This window comes from Anastrepha obliqua, chromosome 4, assembly GCF_027943255.1.
Source record: "Anastrepha obliqua isolate idAnaObli1 chromosome 4, idAnaObli1_1.0, whole genome shotgun sequence".
NCBI classification, from domain to species: Eukaryota; Metazoa; Arthropoda; class Insecta; order Diptera; family Tephritidae; genus Anastrepha; species Anastrepha obliqua.
In genome coordinates, this window is record NC_072895.1 from 111417406 (window position 1) to 111440032 (window position 22627).

The 22627-nt window shown below is 34.4% G+C and overlaps 1 protein-coding gene across 1 annotated transcript in view; it reads left to right on the plus strand.

The window, feature by feature from the left end:
• The window catches only part of LOC129245993 (pro-resilin), a 77088-nt gene that overhangs the window by 49757 nt on the left and 4704 nt on the right, over nt 1–22627 (plus strand). The window contains exon 2 of the mRNA XM_054884468.1: nt 15172–15285. Within this exon, the coding sequence (XP_054740443.1) occupies nt 15172–15285 (114 nt within the window). The remainder of the gene's footprint in view (nt 1–15171; nt 15286–22627) is intronic.

Consider the following 22627-nt stretch of genomic DNA (forward strand, 5'->3'; position numbering starts at 1 on the left):
AAACAAAAAATCTCTTAGGCGTTTAAAGTCACCTTTAAAATGCATTAAATTATTATCAAATACAAGGCATACTCGTACTCCACCAGATTTTCGCACTCTAAGCCATCAAACGGCAATTTTACAGCGTTTTTTACTTAACTTAGTAACTATAACAGCTATTTTTGACTTGCGCAACAATCAGCAATTATTCTGTCACAAATTTCATTGCATCCGTCTTGTGTAATCATTTCCCGTAACAAAATTTTTTCCATTGCCATATAATATTTTTATGAACATATTAGTAATTGACGCGCACTAAAATCTTCCATTATCTTTAATTTAATTTCCATAAAAATTATCAACATTCATAAAAATCTATCTGCCACCACCTTAGCTCATTTTCTAATAAAAATCACTCTTTAGCTACTTCATGCCAGTAAATTTTGCAATTTGTCAATAATATGCAGCCCACACTTGAGACTGTGGCAATATTTATTAAAATTCATAAAGCTGCAGGTATAGATAATATTAGTTTTCGTTTTATATTTTCTTCTTTGTCTTCTCCTGCCTTTTGTTTTTATTTTTTAACGGTGTTTGTTTTTTTTTTACTTTGCGGACTGATCAATTCAAGAATTTCAATTATTTTGTTTAACCAGGTTAAACGAGCACAGTTGACAACTTAGGCTGGCATGTTGGGGCGTATACGCAATCTATGAATATAGGGGTTGTATTTTTAATATGCGATAAGACAGAAGAGACAAATATGCGAATTAAAAAGTGATATTAAGCAAAGCAGATTAAATTGGTAGTAGCAGTAGAGCAAAGACAACAAACGTAATATATTTTGTTTTTGTTGTTGGTTCGTAGTATAGAGATTCCTATGAACAGAGATTGGCTGTTTAGAGTGGCTTAAACAAAATTTGCCAATTTAAAGACCAATTAAATGGAAAAAAATTAAAATTGCAATTCTACTGCTACTACCTCTTTAATGCTTCTCGGATTTTACATATGTTTATGTAAAAAAAATTAAGAAAACGAAAAATATCTTGTAAATTTCGAGCGCTTAGGAAAACAGAAAACATCAGTTTACAAGAGGAAATCTTCGGAAAATTCTCGTAAAACTATTCGCTAGAAAATGATTGTTATAAAAATACATATATGAAAAATATCCAAAAATATTTTAACATGTTGGCTGCCAGAGGTCGTTCTTCCTATATGCCAGTGTATGATCCCATCAAAACTTCATCTCCAGCTACCAGCCATGTAATTGACTACCCTCCGTTCATTTTGTGATAAGTAATACCGAAATATTGCCTTGTAGAGTAAATATATTTTCTTATAATATAAATTTATAAGTTTCCTTATACTCTTTCCGCTATGGAGGTAGAGTCGGAATTGTAGAAATCACCAGTGAGACAATGTCACCTGGTGGTAGATTTTCCATGTGGTCAACGTTGATACACCAGCATATGGAGATCGAAGGTTGTGCAGTGATGCACTGGCAGTCCAAGTGTTAAAATATCTACCTTATGGAGAACTCGTATTGCTGTCACCACCAGTAACACACTGGCAGTCATAAGAAAGTGGGTGATCAAACTGTTCGCATCACTTAGCGACTCAATAGAACTATAAATACTAGGTTAGTTTATGGTGGATGCCGCTCTCCATGGAGTACAAAAAGGCACACTTAGATTAAAGGTGACTAATTCTGCACTTTTACTTCCCAATTTGGTATAACCAATAAGTTTCTTTTAAGCAACACTCGATGTTTATTGACTCCAAGTCTGTTAGGCCGTTGATGCCGTTTTCTTACCATGTTGAAGTAGTGGATGTTCAACGATCTTCAATTCACGTCATAGTTAAACCAATCATTAAGCAAGCAAAGATTAAGGAAGAGATATCAACTGATTCTTGCACAAGAAAAACACTAACTTTGAAATGGTGAAATGATCCATTGAAGCAAGACAGAGAGTCAATTGCAGGCGTTCACCAGATAGGTCAACTGATTGAGATACTCGTAATAACCGAGAGCATTGCCGAAAAACTCATTTACTACTTATAGAAGAGAAAATCACTATTAAAACAGCTTATTTCTATCATATGATTTTTCTTTTTCATTGGGGCATGGAAGCTCATACCCACCGGATGGTAGCCATGCACGAGCCCACCCGGCTGAATTTGTCGCTATATTAAAGTAGAACTGAGAAAAGATGAAGATTTCGCTGTTTAACTTTGGGTACAGGTCAATGAAGAAATCTGTATCACTTTTGAACTACTAAGTTAGAGACTTTATTTTTTTCTACTTTTGAGCCCATGAGTAAATGTTTGGGTCTTGCAGAGATTGGAATTTGTAAACTGCATTTATCTGCCAGATTAGTCACCGCTTTAGTATAGTTGCATCGAAGTCTGCTACAAAAAATTATGCCACCAAATTGGGTCAACGAATTCCCATTACCAAATTGTAATTAAATTTTAATGTCATACTTAACAACGGTTACAATCACCCGAATAAAACTAAAACTGACATTTACGGCCGTCTTGATTCGCACAACATGCAAACAAATATCAGATATCTATGGTATTCGCCTCCGAGTTATTTCGCTTAATTGAAATCAAATCACTAGAATCGATCCACACATACATATGTACATATGCGCAAAACATATTTGACTTGACCCCCGAAGCTGGGTGAACCACATGTGGCAGCAGCTTGCATGCTGTGATCGCCAGCACCAAAACGCACCTCAAACTTTGCTACCCAACAAATAACAGAGCAACAGCAGACGATGAGCATGTCAAGAATGCACACATCTTCATATGACTGTATATGTATGTGTGTAAGTCATATATGGGCAGCAGTAAAATGTTTAGCAACAAATTTTGTACTTGAGGCGCAACAAATGTTTCTATTCTAAGCGCAAGTGAATGACTGCGTTGGTTGGTGGAGTGTTGCTGGCAATTTATTTGACATTTTTGTAAGATTTATGAGATTTGAATGTGAATGGCGCACTTCGGTAAGATTTTGAATATTTACAAGAAGAATAAACGACGTAAGAAATAAATATATTAAAAATCCAACACTTGACTTATGCGATTATTTATATTAGACAGTTAATGAAGCAGTTAAATGGCAACTACATATGTCTGTATATGCTTATGTGAGTAGGTATGTACGCGTCTACACAGTTAGTCATTTTAATTAAGTTAATTGCTCTATCTGTGATACAGCAAGCGTCAAGGGGTGTACTTACATTGCCACATACGAGTACTCGTATTCAGCTTAAGGCGCCTTAAACAGCTGCCTGCCTGGTTGACTGCTCCCTGCAACTTGGCACTGTAGTCGAGTAGACAAAGAAGACCGCTTGCTGTGGTTATTACTTCTTCGACTGCGAAGTTATCGCGCACTTAAACGGCTAACAAATAAAGAATTTACAAAATAAAAATTACAAAAATTGCAAAATTTATTACTTTTTAAATTTATACAGAATTCATAATAATAGCGCAAATGCGCAAATGGAGAAGCGGTTTTTTATTGTTCCTTTTCTATATAAACTAGATGAAAAAAATTAGAAATTGTTGCTGGGTTGAAGTTGACTTGAAGACTGGCCTTACTACGTATTTACAGTATCTGTGCAACGAAATGGGAACGATAAGAAAATATTACACAGTCTAGCAACGACTAGAAGTGAAAACAAAAGTATTGGATGCATATAAAAAAAATTAAGGTTTAATCGTAAATTAAGATGAGATACATTCTGTCAAAAAAGTACCGGGAAAAGTTCAATAAAACGCAAAATAATTGTCTTATCAACAAAATTTATTTTGTCGCCTTCAAAATAGGCTCCATTCGTAGCAATACACAGTTTAGTCATCAAAGCATCTTTTAAACGCGTTTGAACAGATCTTCTTCAGCTTCTTCTGCAAATTGTCCTTAATGGCCTCTATCGACTCAAATCAGCGTCCGCAGAGTGGGAATTCAAGTTTTGGGAAAAGCAAAAAGTCACAGGGGGCTAAATCCAGTGAATATGGTGGTCGTTCGATGATATTTGTCCAATTTTTGGTCAACAAAGTGTTCACGATATGAGCCTTGTGAGACGGTGCGTTATCATGGTGCAAGATCCATAAGTTTTCTTTCCACAAATTGGGCCATTTCCTATGCACATTCTCTCTCAAACGTCGCATAACTTCCAAATAATATTTTCTATTTACCATAGAACCATATTTGGAATAAATTCCCAGTGCACAACAACATGATAATCAAAGAAAACGAGTAGCGTGACTTTCACTTTTGACCGACTTTGACATGGTTTTTTGGGTTTCGGCTCATGTGGGTAGCTCCATCCAGCCGTCTGTTGATTGGTTTGCATGTGTCAGACTCATATACCCACGTCTCATCACCTGTTATGATGCGCTGGATAAACGTTGTGCCCGAATTCGCTTGCTCAAGCATGCCTTCAGCCATCTTCTTCCGCTGAACTTTTTTTTAAAGAAATGCAACTCTCTTGCTCGCCACGTGTCTCACAATTCCTTTGACTTTGTCGACGTTTTCATCCATTGAAGATGCTGATAGGCAAATCTTCCATGACTTCTCGGCCCTCTGCAAAAGCTTTTTTACTAATCGCAGACCCATGTTTTTGATAAAGCACAATCGTCATAGGCTTTCTGCAGCATTTTCAATGATTCGGCACATGAAATCCCGTTCAAAATACAAAATTTAAGACAAATTCTTTGTTCGATATTTTTATCCGTCGTGAAAATCGTAGAGCATACCTGCGGTTGACTGATATAATTAAATGCCAAAAACAAGCTAATTGACAGATCAATAAAAAAGATAATTTAAGATAAGCTAAGATGTGGTAAGATAGTATTATATAATATAAAATAAACTGAAATAATATAAAGTAAACTAAAAAATATAACAAGAAATAAGACAAAACTTAATTAAATGAGATAAAATTAAATTAATAGAAATGCGCTTGGTAGAGGGACACCGCCACCCAAAAGTTATTTTACATACCAATATCGCATCACCAGACTCCAGAACAGAAGGCATCTTCGTTGTGCCCTCGTCCCATTTTTCCCACTTTTGATGGTACGGACGAAGATATCAAATCGCAAAAAAAAACCACAACGCCAATGTTCACACAAAATTGAGGTTTTTCAAATCCAACGTAATATCGGTTTTACTTTACGGTTTCTGCAAATGGAAAGTGACCAAATTCCTCACTTCGAATCTCCACGTTTTCTTAAATTGCTGCCTGAGGAATATTTTCCATATTTTTTGAGCTAAACGGATAGCAAATTCTAATTTGTTAAAAAAGGTGCAAATGGAGGCAGTCAACGTGCTCATAAAACGCCAAAAATGGAGGTGAATTGGTCATACTATACGCAAAGGCGAAAAATGCATTGGCCGAAAGGCACTGGAGTGGAATCGTCTTGTGGATGCTGGTCGCAGGTCTAGTAGACCAAGGGAAGCTTGGAGACGAACAGTTGGAAGGGAAGCTAGAAGTATCTGGAAGAACTGTAGTAAACTAAAGCACTTTTCCAAGAATCGCAGAAGATGGCGCGGAAGAAGGCGTGGTTGCTGCCGTGTTTTCCTCGAAGGATTGAGAGCCAAAGGAAGATCCGTCTGAGACTGTGGTAGGCGATTGTTTGCCAAAACAGATATATTGATTTCTTAAAGCACAAATGAGATAACTTTAGGACCCAAGAATTTTCCCTGATTTCCCTTTTACCATCATATATTCTGTTGGTATAAAGATTTGAAGAGAAATTAGCCCTAAAACAGACACCAGCACTTGGAGAAGTTCTCATTGATCCTCCTAATCGCTCAACAAGCTAACTTTTTTGAGCTAGCCTCTCTTTTTTATTTTATCGGAAACTCTTATCGTTCATAATTCATTGAACGTACACTGTACATGCCTATATCTTTACCTTTAACCATATACAGATATACATATTAAATATATGAAATATAAAAAATTCTCACTAAATGTGTGCGCGCATTCTGCAGTGTAATTACTGTTGCAGCAACACCCATTGCCACAAAATATGCATAAAACATTTATCGATGAGCTCGGGATAAGAACCAGTGATTTCAATGTGGGTGTTGGTGTCACTTATAAATTAGCCAACAAGCTAATGAAACCTAAAACTGAGGCTACAAAAAACATCCAAACACTAAAAAATGTTTAATTGACAAGCATCGTAAATAAATTTAAAATTTTACACACCTATAAATTCTGAAATGATGCAAAAGTATATAAAAGTAAAATGATTTACATGCAAGTGCATTTTTTATTTAATCAACTTTCCTAAAATGCAGCTCACAGATAGTTATTTATGTAAATAGTTTTATAAGGCTGAGAGTTTTGTAAGTGGCATGGCAGTGAAGCTAGCCAGAGAGTGGGTATAAGTCTCGTTTTGTTTGCAGAAAATAAAACAGCCTGAATTGTAACCCAATTTTTTTAACGGCCTGAATTGTTGTCAAAGGTATTTTATTGTAGGGACACTGTGTGGTCTTAAACAAATTCTTTTATATTTTTCGCCCTTGTTTACTCCTTTCGGAAGTATAGGGCCTCGACAAGACTTGTCTTGCGTTGGTTTCGTTAATCTATTTAATTTCTGACAGGGTAGGTGATTAGCCGGCCGCTATCGGTCCTAAGTAGTGGCATTGCCCACCTGTCGTTGCTTAGGAACAACGCCTTCTTACTGCTTGGAGCGCCATCAGTGTGTCACATTTTCTTGGCTGAAGGATCGCGCAGATGGTTGAAGACTTCGCTAAAGTGGTGTGTCTGCGCTATTATCACGGCTGCCCGCTTCCTCTTCTTTTATAAATAAATATAAGTAATTTTTTTTTTTTGTAAAAAAGTTATGTTTCAATATTAAAACAATTAAGTTTTCAATGAATTCATTTTTCATTTTATTATTTTTTATTTAAAAAATATTTTATTATTCATTTTCTTGATTTTCTTATTTATTTATAAAAAAAAATCGTGAATTTTATTATTACTAAATAATTATAAATAATCATACTTTTTTATTAAACAAAGCACTGCTACACGCTACTCAAAATATTGTCTACTGCAAATACTTTGCCTTATAATTTTTGCTGCAGGGCAGTGCCAGGTGAAAACAGCGATATGAAGGCCGGTGTCCAATTACAAAAGTACTATGCCATGTTGCCTTTTTTCATTAATTTTTCTGAAATTTACAATATCAGCTGGAGCTAAATTTACTTTCAACAGGACACCCGATCAAAAAACATATCTAACAAACAATCTTCTGAGCATTAAGTATTGTCGGCAATCGTCTCTATAGCCTCGGAGCTGGGACTAGAATACGTAGAAATTTTCTTTTACGTTATTGTTGTTAAAAACTGTTAGTATGTAAATGATTCTGAAGCGATCTATTCCGTTATGAAAAATATAGGGAGAGTCAGTTATGAGCTAGAACTGGCAGCCGTCAGTCCAAATAGCCTAGGAAAATCAAGTTGACCACGGTAGTTTTTTAAATAAAGGTGTATTTCACAATCTATCGAATCTTATCCCTTTTTATTATTGAAAAATATTTAATGAATGATATTTTTTATATAATTTCGAAGAAGATACTGGCAACTAACCTATCTTTGAGATTGAATTCTCACCTTCAAACATTCAAATGAATTCTAAAAAGAATTGTTGAACAAAACTATGACGCTAAATTTTTTGTATTATTCATTTACATGTTTAGGAGCTCAAACTACCTAAAAACCCCTATGCAGAGAGTTTGTAATGAAAAATTTTATTACTTAGCAATATATCGACTATAGCACATTACGGCAATTAATAGGGTCGATTTTAAGCGGCCGTTTACACTAAGTACCATTGACTAACATGAAAATTTCTTCAAGCGTTTTCTTCAAAAAAAAAATCTGGAAGAAATGTCGCTCAACAGGCCTCCATCTTTGCTTCTTAAGCATGCTGTTGAATTCAGTGCGTTCTACTAAAACCTAGCCAGAGGGTTACCTAAGGCTAGGTGAATAAATTTTGAATAGAAAGAGAGAGAGAGAGCAGCATATTCGCAAAGAATATATGCCGACATTTCGTAATTCAAAGTCGCAAATTAACAGGCACATTTTGCTTCAACAAGCAGTTTGGTGAGATGATTATGGAGACAGCAAGAAACATATTAATACCAAGTTAACTTTGCTAGGAGCTCTAAGCCTAAATGCAGCAATCTCTGTGTTAACTTCTTTTAAGCAATTGCAACCCACTTTGCTAACCTTTGTATATGCAATTCCTCCAGCAGCCGCTATTTTGTTCTGTCTCCCGATTACCATTTTATATATCTCATAGCTGCACTTTAGTGAGCCCACAAAAGTGTTGTTGATTAAAAAATACTGATTGTACGTCTCATTTTATGAGCTGCTGCATCTGTTCCTATCGTGCCACATACATATAATTTCTAAAGTATAAAAAACTATAAAAAATCCTAGTTTTTGCCTAGCAGAACATTTAGTACAATAAGGTAATTAATACCACAGCTGAGTCTACAAAGTTTCAAAAGCCTCATGGCTGTGCTACTGTTATGAATTTCTATTACACCGGTACGATTTTTATACACCTTTCGATCTGTTTTTACGCCTTAATCCATTTGTATAAAATCGTATATTACACCTTCAGGCAGGTATAGATTTCTCCTATCTCCCAGTGAGCTTGAAATTTCTCACATTCCTACATATCTCTGTGTTTCATAATATTAATTAGCACACAAACAAAATATATTAGAAAAAATATAAGGCACTTGCTGACCTTTACAAAAAATGTACCTTTCACACAAACAATGGGACGCAATTTTCTACGCTCAAAGATTAACTTAGAAATATCAAGCGTTAATTGATTCCACCAGCCATTAAATAAAAAATATTAGGCACTAGCAACACGTTCGCAGATTGACAGCTGAGCAGACTTCGCTTCGTACCACCTAAGCACTTGCGTTTGATTCATTAACAGTTCGATCAGCTGTGCAGCAGGTACGACGCTGCGTATGATTAACATGTAATTAGCATATCGCGATGCTTATTACTTGCAACTGCACTTTTCTACTATTATACGATTCGAAGTACTCTATGGGATAATTTGCATAATTAATTTAAGCGTTGCGAAGAATATCACATGCATACATAAGTGTTTATGTGTATGTGTATGGGTGTTTGTATGTACGTATTCATGTAAGCATGCAAATCATAGGCGACATAGAGCTGCTTAAAATAGAAACATGAATAGAAATAATAAGTCGATGATAGTAACAACTTTGTTATCGTCATTGATTGAAATTTAATCGCAGCAAATCATGCTTCGCTATGGCGAGCTGTTAATTATGCAATAAAATACATTAAGTAAATAAGTAGAGAAAAATTACAACTAGCAAATGGTAATAAGTAATTATAAAATATACTATTCACCCGCTTATGGTGGAGATGCGTTAGATTAGAAGTTAGGGAATAATAGAAGCGTGCAGAAACGAAAGAGAAGGCATGAGGAAGAAATGTTCTTTTTTGGTTTTTTTTTTTTTTGCTGAAGCATATTTTTTGCAATTATTTTCACTGACTCTTTTTGTTACTAATTGTAAGACTTTGTTACTTAACTTACTTACTTACTTACAAAATTTCGGGGTATCTTAGCCACCAATAAGGTGGGGCCATAATGATCCCTTAACTTATCGGCCTTCTAGAGTTCAGCTTACTAAGGTAGAGAGAGAGAGAGAGAGAGAGCGAGCAATCAAACAGAGCATGAAATTCACTTACTTTCTCATGGCAACTTCGGGGGCAGAAGTGGAAGAAAATATATGTATAAAAATGTGAGCGAAAAACAAACCTCAGCCAAGCCTACTCTGACCAAATGATATATCGCGTGCTCTGTTATCCGAATCAGAGCAAATCTATTATGTTTATCAACGTATTTAAGACGTTGACTGCTTTTAGAATTATTTTTGACACAATTTAGGATTTGTATAGACACTGGGTTTTTATTGAATTAATACCAACTCCTTCCAATTTAACCAAATTATTTTTTTTCAATTTTTTTCATGCAACATTCTTGCTTGAGGGCTGTCATGTCTAAACAAGTAGTTTTAGTTAGGAAGAATGAAAAACGGGCGCACAACGCATACGAATTTTAAAAATCCACTACCAAAATGGTGATACATTGCCGAACACAGTTCAAAAATATCGCTTCTGAAATTGTCAGGATAACGCCATTCGATTTCACTAATTGCAGTTTTTTTAAAAGAATAACTCAACAACCCAAAAACCAAAAAAACTAATCGGCAATCGTAGCCGAATGGGCTGTTATGTGACTACTATACGGTAGTGTCTGGGCTTGAAACCCTTCCTTGCAATCCCAAATAATAAAAAAGTTCTTTTCTAATAGCGATCGCACCTTGGTAGGCAAGGGCAAACCTCCGAGTGTATTTCTGTCATAAAAAAAGTTCTCATAAGGAGCCATTTGCCGTTCAAAAGCGGTATAAAACTCCAAGCTCCACCATTTGTGGGAAAAAATTAAGACGAACACCACAAATAGGAACAGGAGCTTAGCCAAAAAGCCAAGAACTAATGTGGGCTCTTATTATTATTTTATTATTCTTGACCTGAAAGGCACGCCTTTAGCACACCCTTGATGGAATTGTGTGGGAACTATGGCAAAGTGTTACCGGAAATATGCTAAAAAATCGGCTAAGTGAGACCCAGCTACACCAAAATAATATCACAAAGCACATCAAAAGATACAAAAGTATTTAAATAAAAATTTAACAAGCCTTAGCATTGTAATCCTTACTTATTATTCACTTTATTAACAATGAAATATAAAACTTCTCAAATTAAAATCTGACCTTTTCTTATTTTCAAGATTATCGGCCTTATAAGGCCCCGCCAATCCTAACTCATGTTAGAAAGTACTTTTCCCATATATGTACCATTGCCAAAGCACACTCAAATGCGGCTGCCAATTTCTATCGAATATTAAAATTTGCATGCATTTACCTCATGCATCACAAGCTACTCAAGTTTTTTCTCATAAATGCTAGTTTTCTCACATCTAGTTTTATTACAAAACGCCGGAAGAATTATTCAACACAGCGCCTGCATTATAAATCATCTCCGAAAATCTCATCAATCAAACAATCAATCAAACTTTACTACAAAATACAAAATATTAACAACCCAACGCTATTAGTCGCTCTTCATTGCCTGCCGCTGAGTGGCAATAATCCTAAAGCTAATGAATGCGCTTCCGTTACTTTTTCTCAATAGTTCGTTGTTTTTATTGTGTCTGGTATCATCAAGCATGCCTCACCAACTCACACACAAATACTCCTACGCCGCCAAGTGCAACTCCAACTGCGCTTGACTTTGACTTTGGCCTACAAGCAGGTGACGATTTTATCACACACGTATTCAACGAAGTGCATACTCACCAATACACATGCATCTATGTGCACTCATAAGTAGCAGCAATTATTTGCATATCATTTGCTGTATTTATTATATTTTTTTACGGGAATTATTTAATCCGTATAAAAGCAAAAATTACAAAATCATCATCTCGTCTGTAAAAAACTTTAAATTCATATTCATTGCTAAGAAAGAAATAGTTGCTGATGCGTTGAGTGCACAAAAGATGCTGTGGCTTGTGTGTTGTCATCGATCATTAGTGATCGTTGCTTACCGCTGGCCGGTAGCTGTCCTTCAGTTTTAGATTTCCGTAATGGGCAAAAGAAAAACAACAGCTTTGCATTATTTTGCTTAACTTAAAGCATTTTTCTGATTTTTACATTTTTGCTCACCCTTTTTTTTTTGTTTCATTTTGCTTTGCGCTGGCAACAATGACATGCTGCATGCATAAATCAAAAACACAATCAGCCATTCAACAAGTTATGAGTTGAGCTATCGACCGATCAGCCGTGGTCAACAAGTGGCAATGCGCGCATGCGATCGCTCCTGATCGTCTGCTGATTTTGTCGCACATTCCGCATGCCAATTACGACGATACGCGATGGCGATGGTGCTGATGATGAGAGTAGTTACTATTATGGAGAATAGAACAATGATGAAGTGCACTGTGATGATTATTAACTTAAAGATGATGACATTGACGATCGTGCAGATGGTTCTCATGCTTTACGGTCATGCTCTTTTTATGGTTACTTCTGATTGATGAGTTTAACATTGTGTCAATTAGAGGCAAAGCACATAAGTAACCTTAGCACTAGAGGATTTTGGCCAATGAGTGCAAGAAATTCAGAGGAGTTGATGTGAGAGAATGTGAATTAAAAGTTAAAGTATCAAAGAATGGTGGATTTTTTCCATAAATGGAGCAGACACTAGATATTTATATTTTACAATGAGAGTATGGCAGTGGTTTCCTCAGATGAAGCGTTGTAATTCTAAGAATTTTTGGCAACTCTGTTCCCAAAGCAATCATTGAATACCAGGCAAAAGAGAATAAAACTTAATTAAAAAAAATAAAATTTTTGCAGAAAAGATTTTTTTGCTTAATTTTTAGCAACGCTAAATTTGCATTCCTCAATAAAATTCTGGAGACTCTTAACTTTTTTATAAGTTAATGTGTTAAAGAGCAAAAATCCATTTTTATTATATTTTTAATTTTAATACAGTCGTAAATGAGAATGAAATTTAATTGAAAAAAATAAAATTTTTGAAAACATTAATTTTATTTTTGTTTTAATGTGTAAAATTTTGGCAACGCCAACCTTTTTCGTAAATTAATATGATAAAGAGCAAAAATCCATTTTCTTTATGTTCTAAATTTTAATATGGCCGTAATATGAGAACAAACATAAACAAAATGTTTTTAAAGTTTATTTTAAAAATACGACAACATCTCTTTATTCCTATAAGAAAAAATGTATACCTACCAAAAAATATAGCAAGCGGCGCAAAAATTAATATGTATATAGAATAAATTATATTTTAAAACAATAAATTCGATTTTAATCATTTTTATATACAACAACGGTAAAAATTTCAACAAATACTTGTATTGCTACCAAATGAAATAAGACATCAATAAACTTTAGAACCTCTTAAATGTTAAAGATTTATATTAAAATTTTATAAAATAATTCATATTAAAAAAATTTTTGGCAACCCTATAAATATTTTAAATAACTTGCACCACTTTTACTTTTTATATTATATTTTGAAATATTAGCCGTTCAAATATTATATATTACATTTTCAATCATTGAAATTCAGCAATCGATGGTAACCCTGTTAACAAAAACTGACAGTTATGAATTAGAGAAATGTAATATTACCAAGTAATCGCATTCTCTGTTTAACTGAGCTCTTTGGGCCTCTTATTTCATTGTTGAGCTAAGTACTACATATAAAATGTTTTAAGTTTTAATTTTTCTCTGCTTTATAAACCGTTTACTTTGAAACAATAAATATAGTAAGGAGATTCCAATATTCGTATATCAGCAAGGTATGAAAAACTATCGAAAAACATATTCTTTCACGACACTTCACTTTTTGTGCTTCGCATAAAAATTTTGCTGGGAAAATATATGTGCATATGCATATGGCAACTCTGTCAAAAAATATTATTCAATGCAAGGGAATACGCTTTCATTTATTGTTGATGATGGCGTAGAATTTATCTATATGTTATTTTTAATTTTCTAACGACTATATCTCAGTGCATAAATGGCAACCCTGTTTTTTAATTAATTTATTTCTTCATAAATAATTATTATGTGCTTCTGAATTAAAGTAATTACACAATAAACTTTAAGTGTATAAACTTTTCTTTAATAAAAATGTTATACGGCAACCCTATTTGAAAAAAATTAAAAAGGAAACGGTTTTTCGCACATAATTTCGTCGAAAAGAATTGTATACTTCTAAATGAAAGCAATTGCACGATAAATTTTTAGTATATCAACTTTTTTTTTAATAACCATATGGCAACCCTGTTCGAAAAAATTAAAAAAGCGTTTTTCAGACACCTTATTTCTGTTGCTCACATGAAAATGCTTTATTAAAGAAAATAGCGCGCTACAGTCCTGCGTTCATGTTGCGAATTGCGTTTGTGTGTTCATATATACATGCATGAAATTCACAAACCGTTTGCGATAGCAAAATGATGTACACACAAAACTAGCTAAAAGCTTATAAAGATTTTGAGCACAATTTATGTTTATATGCACACTGTATACATACGTACATATATAATATTTTTCCCAATCATCATCTCTGCTCCACTTAGCCATGTTGCCAACGCGGCCACAATCACTGCAAACTAACAAAAGTACTACACACATACTTATATATGTACATCCATTCAAGCATTAATATAGTATTTATTGTCATTGCCCGATCTGTTGTCTTCTGTTCTGCCATACATCAACATATCGGCTGCGCCCTTTTACGAGTGCAGCACAACATTCTCAAGCAACACTGGCAACAGACATTCTACTTTTTTCACAACTCGCCAATATTTTAGTGTTAGCCCACAAAATTCACCATTTATGGCGCTGCACCTGCATGTTAACAACATGGGAGTGATTGTTGTTATTTTTGTTACAAATAGTATTTGTAATTCTTTTCGTTATTCGTTCACCGGGAGGCGTTGAATGTCAAATGCGATGCTATCGCACGTTCTTTTTCCAACATTTTCATGCCAACATTTTTGTGACTAAATACAATTTATTTATTTTTCATGTGCAACAGTACTTTTATTTGCTATTCCAGCAAAAAACAAAAAAAAGCAATAAAGAAATAGGCATTCACGTCTATTTATTACTTTGTTATTTGCCAAAAAATAATTTGATTGCAAATTTTTGATTTATTTAACCTTTATTAGCATAGCAGCCGAACAATGAGCGACGCTGCTAGAGAATTTGCATAATTTTGGAATATTCATTTTATTTAGTATTCATTATAATTTTTTGTTTTTTCTTCTGTTACTATTTTCTATTAAACTGTCCGTGCTTAGTTTATTTCTAATATTTTTTTAGTACCTATTTTGTTTTTTTTATTGTTTATTATTTTTTATTGTTATTTTCCCCCTTTCGTTATTTGCTACTATGAGTACCTTCAACTTACTTCTTCAGCAATAGATTACTAAATAATTTTTAATCTACAATTCCTTTCCCTTTTTTCGTTTTGCTTTTGTTCCTTTGCAGAGCTCCACAATCGCCGTCATCGCCTGCGTTTGCGCGCAACTCGCTCCCGGCTCAAATATGTACCTGCCACCAAAGCCAAATGGCTACAATTATCCAGAGCCCACCAATCCACTGGTAAGTAAGCGAATATGAATGGGCGGATTAATCACTGACTGACTGACTGTGTGAGACTCACTAACACGTATACAAACTGATGCTCAATTATATGGTTTGCAGATCGTTAAGTCGTTTTTTTATGCCAGTTTCTACTAATGAATCGAATGAATCCCTTTCGTTTTCATTTCGTAATGTATTTAATATGCAATTGCATGAAAATTAATTAGGAATTAGGTAGGTAATACATTTCGTAGAAGCATGCACGTACATACAAGGGTAGGCCAAGAAATTGAAGAAAATTTAAATACTAATACAAAAGACCGATGGTGCGGTCTAGAACGCTACAGAACTGCAAAATGTTTTGAGACAAGTCCGAATAGAAAACTGTCAAACTTTTTACTAAAACTTGGAAAAAGTGGGGGGACCCAATGTGCCTGTCGTGCTTGGAGGAGGCGGATAGCACTGCGCTCTTTCACTGTGAGTGTCCTGCCTTTGCTAGAGCAAGACTACGAATTTTGGGTTCCGTGTCTAAAACTGGAGGATATTTACAGATTTGCCAAAGAATCTGGAAAATTCTCACAGGACTAACTACATTAATCTCTGTCTCTATTGTTTCCTATCTCTTACTCTGATACCTTTCACCTTCCCTCCTTGACTACCTACCCTCTTTCCAGAGCTCTAAATACAATGGGCTTTTTAGCAGGAGTGTTTAGGAGCCACCAAATTTCTTGGTGCTCCTTGCCTCGCCCTATTCAAATTTCAATATGTTAGGATTGGTCTGACAATTGCCAGTATACGATAGATGGGGAGAGACTCCAACTTAGTCCTAGCTGTTTTCAAAAACAAAAACCAAACAATTTTTTAAGCATAGTCCACTTTTAGTTTAAAAGTTCCTGTAACTCTGCCGATTACGAATTGACGCAAAATCTCATTGGAGTTGAACATCGCTAATACCTCAAGTTATAATAGATACTGAGCTACTCAACTAAGAACTGCAAACAAATTTGCCACAATTTACTACAAAATTAAACTAAAAGAAACACCTTTGACAGTTTAAAGGAAAATTTGTGACATTGATAACATTTTCTCAAAATCAGTCTAATGCAAACAGTGCAATATTTCTAATGCTCGATGACCGCTACAAGATATGACCCATCTATTGGTCATGCGCCCTTACGAACTGATAGAGAGACGATTCAGATATGCGTTGGGAATTTGCATATTTTCTTAAATGATTTTCATATGAAATTTATGACTCATAATGGAAAGAATTTACCAATTACTATTAACTTATCACCCATGCTATGTGCTTCATCCAAGCCCAGTTGCCTAGAGAGTTCTTGTGAACAGTGGAGGCTCACTCTGTCGTTATTCCGTGCAGGAACTTCGTAAAAGCGGTTGGTACCTTCGTGAAGGTGCCAATGCACTGTAGAAATTTAATCAGGCTAATAGACTCTGTAATAGAGTACACAATTACAGAGTATTTCCAAGCCAAAAAATACACGTGCGTGGTATGTAGTCACAGGCTTTAGTTTGTAAAGAGCTCTTCCATGGAACTTGTATAAGAAGACACGAAAAGGAACGGGAAATGAGAATGAACAAAAACTTAGATCAGCATTAGCAGTAGCTGCTCCGCTCAATAGGAAAAAATATTTTCTTTTTATAAACCTAAAAAAAAAACTTTAGTCGCATTATAACTTTTTTTTTAACATTTCTAAATTTCAAAGCATCTTTCAAAAAACTATAAAATCTTTACTTAAATGATCTATATTGTGTGTACGAGTATTAGTAGCGCGCACTCTTCAGGTTTTTAAGCCAATCACGCTTTTATGCTCACTATTTCATTCTCCTAACAAGCATTTCTGAAATTCTCAACAGGCTTATGCAAGAATTATTATAGTTAAAAAGTTTAAGCGCATTACTGCTGGATAATTTATAAAGATGTTCTTGCCCTACACTAGTGGTCCAAAACTATCGTTAGTAAGGACTATCAATAATGGGCAATAGTTGTTGGCTTACCATTGACAAACTATCGATAACTTCCGTTAGGTAGTAGGTTAAGTAGGTTAGGTTTTTATGGTAGTCAGTTTAGAATAACCGACTCACTTCAACCATGTAGATCCGTTGTGGTACTACTGTGTAATAAAATAGCCTTACTCTTTATTTATCGTCAAACCATTTAGATGCTCTTATGACGCGTAGGATAGGTTTTATCCCCACACTAGGTACTTCCGTAAGAGAGTCAAAATGGTATTTTCCTAACAACCTTCATCCACTCCTAGGTAAAGCTGGACAATTACAGAGGAAGTGCTCTACTATTTCTTCCTCTTCCTTGTCTCTACAACTGCTGCAGTATTCATGAGAAAACACTCCTAGCCTAGAAGAGCACCTACCTGACAGCCATTGACCGGTGACACAAGCCACGACCTTCGAGATGTTGAAGCACTCTCCTGACCTTTTCTTATCTATTTATGGTCAAATTAGCCTAGTTGTAACACAAGGATTTTCTTCTCCCCATGACATATTGGCCTCCTGGAGAATTTTATTTTTTATCCTTAATTTGCAAGTTGTCATAGGAATTCCAATATTGCCTCTGTTTTGAACCAGTGTCTAGCTCATCGGCCTTGCAGTTGCCTTCAATATCTCTATGTCCCGGAGCCCAAATAATGCTGGCCTTGAAGTCGGTGCTAATATCATTTAGAGTTACCACGCATTCCTGACCAACTTTGGATCTTAGTGTAACTGCCTCCATTGATTTTATGGTCACCTGGCTGTCCGAGAAGATATTTCAGATAAAGTAAACCTACCCTTAAGCTTACTAGCTAAAACAATTTTTGTGATTTCACATATACTTTACATACGAAATTGGAATAGATGGAATAATAGATAAAATGATTAACATTATTTTTGCTAAAGCTCTTCGTCTATGACGGGTAGAGCTTGGACTCCCATGACGGTATTCAGTATTCCCATCTCAGCCGGTTCTATTCACTGTGTAGAGAATACAGAAAGTGTAGCCATCATCAGGCCTTTAATAAGCTCTCAGTGATTTTGAAAGAACCAGCTGATTTGCTGACGTAACAGGGAATATAACACCTGTTTTTTTACAACAGAGATTGGCGAAAACGGATTCTTTATTGCACATGAACAAAAAAATTAACGCAGTTACTGCCCATGTCTGAACAGCGGCTAATTGGAAGACTGATTGTATTCAACTAACCTCACTTTACTCATTTTGTTAGCATTTTTTGTCTCTCTGTCTCTCTCTCTCTCTCTCTCTCTCTCCCTTTCTATCTCTCTCTAGCCAAAGTTACTCTCAGTTACCCACCTCAGTAAACTTACCCCTATTTAGTGCGCTGAGCCCTTACATTCTTATCTTTATGTATAAATAAATAAATAAGATTGCAGTGATCTTTGAGAATACTCGTATTGTCATTGTCTACTGAGAGCGCACTTTCTTATATTAGAAATGTGTTTCTCCCATATTTTTCGTATTTCATACACTCTGAAAAAAAATCGAAGGTGCCAGCAACAACTTCACACTGAAGGAAAGTGAAACCATATACAGTGGCAGTGCCAACAATTGCATACCGACCACTCACCTTGTGTGTGTATTTTTAAAGCCACTCAATTCAACAAGAAAACTGCAAACAATATGGAAACAAAGACAGTGCCACAAACCCGTACAGGCGTAGTTTGCTACCATAGAAATGTCTGATGGAAGTGCAAAGGGTAGTCGAAGTTATTGAACCCAAACCGCCAGCAGAGTAATTGGCAGCGCAGAAGAGGCACGGCACTCCAGAGTACCCAGTAAGCCAGGTACTTAGTAGGAGGTATAGGCACGTGGTGTGACGATCTGGCAGTAACCAACAAACAAATTCACACAAGAACCGTTGGCAAGCAATTTTCCCCACCAATTTTGTCGGCATTTGCCAAAGTTAGCAACCAAAAATAAATATACCAAGCCAACAAAAACAAATATCAAGTCGCGGGCGTCATTCGGTTAGTAGGCAAATGTGTCAGCAGCAACAGAAGCAAAAACAACAATAAAAATTGACTGCTACACAAGCTGTGCTGCTGGCAATTGTATTGAATTTGTACCTTTGCTTTGTGTGTGTGTGTGTGTGTGTGTCGTTAGTTAACAGCCACACAAATGCGTCTTTCCAGTCGCTACTTGCTGATGTAAAATCAGCGCTTTCTTCCACACAGCCGCTGCCTTTTGAAAAATAAAATAAAAACTATCGGCTTCCACAAGCTTCCTATTCATTTCACTGGTTTTATTGACTTTTCATTTCGGTTGCCTAAAATTTAAGCAGAAGCAGCAGCTGGGTAGGTAAACTTTTGTCTGCCTTTTTTTTGTAGTTGCAGCACTCTTCATGTTGCAAGCACCGTAAAATGCAATGTGGCAACTTTAGCCGGCTTTGTATGGCTTAATTTGACGTGTTGCAGTGTTGCTGGCTGGGCGAGATTGTTGATGTGTTTTGTGCATGCAGATAGACAGGCAACTAGCGGAGAGCACATACTCGCCTAATACATACCAACAACTTCATTTGTGTTTTGCAACAAATGAGATTAATAGCAGTTTTAGTTGATGTTACGAAAAGTAGCGTTTCAGAGTAATAAAAATTTTAATTGTTAATTAACTGATTTGCAAATTATTGTGCAATAAGAAGCGATGGGCTATAAAAAGGGTCTTTTGACATACAAAATGGCATTTGGCAACAAAATAATGCAGTTGAATATCTTGCAAATCCAAGCTTTCGCCTTGTAAATCCAATCCAAGAAAAGGACGAACCTGCTGTTGACGCCTTTGTCTGGAGGTTATATAAATAGCACTGAAGCACAGATCAGATTTTCGCATGCTGTCATATTCTGAAAAAAATTTTGAGAAGCCGATGATGACATGATAATAAACAGTACAATAATTATTTTTTCTTCAATCTTAATACAGAAAAATTTTTTTTCGGTATTTCACGGCTTTATTTTTTAAATTTTTAAATAAGCCTGCATCAGTCATCCTTTCCCAATATAAATCATCAATCATAACCTGATTTAAAAAAAACAAAAAAATTTTGAAGCAGTGATCAGTTTGAAAAGCATATATTTTAAGCAATTTTCTCTCCAAAAATGTAAATCAATCATGTCAATCATGTCAATCATGTGTGACCATCTCTAATTAGAATAATAAAAAGTCATTTTATGCTTTATTAATCGGTTTTAAAGTAATATTTGAAAAATTTGTCTTTTGCAAGCTATGGATCAATCACATCAATCATAATACTTAAAACAAATTTAGTTAAATTTTTGTAAAGACATATTAAATAACTCTAAATACCAGACCTGGTATATCAATTCAATTTTCAACACCCTTATACTAATTTTACTTCAAAAATGTGTGTCAATCACATCATCAATCATGTGCGAACAACACGAATTAAAAACCTATAAAGTTCATATAGGGTTTATTAAATAGTTTTAATGTTACATTTAAAAGTTTAGCCATTCAAGATATATATCAATCAAATCAATTATTATACTTTTTTACAAAATTATCATATCAATCCATTCAAATTTTACCTATTTTTCCTTTAATAATCTGCCTGACACCCTTATTACTCCTTTTACTTCAAAAATCTAAGTCAATCACATCATCAATCATATACGGACATCACCAATTGAGAATATATAAAGCCCATATATTGTTTTATTAAAAGGTTTTAAGGTTACATTTAAAAGTTTAGCCTACAAGTTACGTATCAATGAAATCAATCATAATACTTTATAAGAAAATTTAGTTCAATTTTTCAAAAAATCATTTTTAACACATAATCCATTTAATTTTTAGGTACTTTTCAAGTATCTGTACCATACTCTCTATTTTTAGCGGCTAACGCCCTAGTTATTATTTAACTTTAAAAATGTGAATCAATCATCAATCATGTGCCAACATCACCATTTAGAAAAATATAAAGCCCTTATGTGGTTTATTAAACCATTTTAAGGTTACATTTAAAAGTTTAGTCCTCCAAGTTATGCATCATTCATATCAATCATGAAACATTACAACAATATTTAGTTAAATTTTTGAAAAGGCATACTGAATAACTCTTAAAATATCTTTATCATAGCAATCCATTTAATTTTCAACACCCTTATTTGTAATTTTACTTCGGAAATGTGAATCAGGCATATCATCAATCATGTGCGAAGAGCACCAATTAGAAAAATATAAAGCCCTTTTATGATTTAAAGACCGTTTTTAAGGTTGCATTTCCATGTTTGGCCTTTCAGGCTTTGTATCAATCAAATCTATCATTATACTTTTTTGCAAAATTTAGTTAAAGTTTTGAATAAATCATTTATAAAATCTCTACGCATTTAATTTTCAACTATTTTTTCATCAATCATCTGAATTCACATTCATTATTTTTAGACTCTGACCCTTTTATACTAATTCAATCAAATCAACCTTGTACGAAGACAACCAATTACTTGTTTACAAAATCCAGCAAAATTTTTCAAAAAGTATATTAAATAACTGTAAATAATACTTTTTTTTCATCCCAATCATACGACCTTATGATTCATTTTTATTCTTTCCAAGTAAACCCTGTAATGGGCTTGATTATTGAAGCTCTAAAATAAACTTGTATCCATCATGATTTTTGTAAAAAAAAGCGTCAATCAAAACCTGATCTTTATGAAGCAATCTATTTATATGCCACAATTGTCAATGCTTTGCAGAGAAAAGTACATTTGCTAATAAATTTTACTGCAAAAGCATCAATCAATCATATAAACCATTTACGATTATCATCTATTAGAACAATTTTAATTATTTTTAGAGATTGTTTAAAGGTTTTTTTGAAATTTTTTTTCGTTCAAGCTTTACATCCAGCAAATCAATCATAACAATTTTTTTACAAAATTCAGCTAAATTTTACAAAACTCATATTAATAACTGCAAATAATAATTTTTTATTCTCAATCTGTTTATTTTTCTCCAATTTTTCTTCAATCAACTGCATCCTATTTTCAGACGCTAACACCCTTATTATTTATTTTCATTGTTTCAAAGTTAAAGTTGTAATGTGCTTTATTACTGAATAATTTTTTCTTTTTTGGTTTAAGCATCAGTCAAGTTTCGATTTTTATGAAATAATCAATTTTATCATCAATGAATCATTTGTTAGTCCAATTTACAGAAAAAACATGAAAAAATCATATCAATCATTTACGTTCATCATATTTAGAACGAATTGAATCACTTTTAGGGCTTGTTTAACGTGTTATTGAAAACTTTTTCGTTCAAGCTTTGCATCAATCAAAACAATCGTTTACGTTCATCATCATTTAGAAC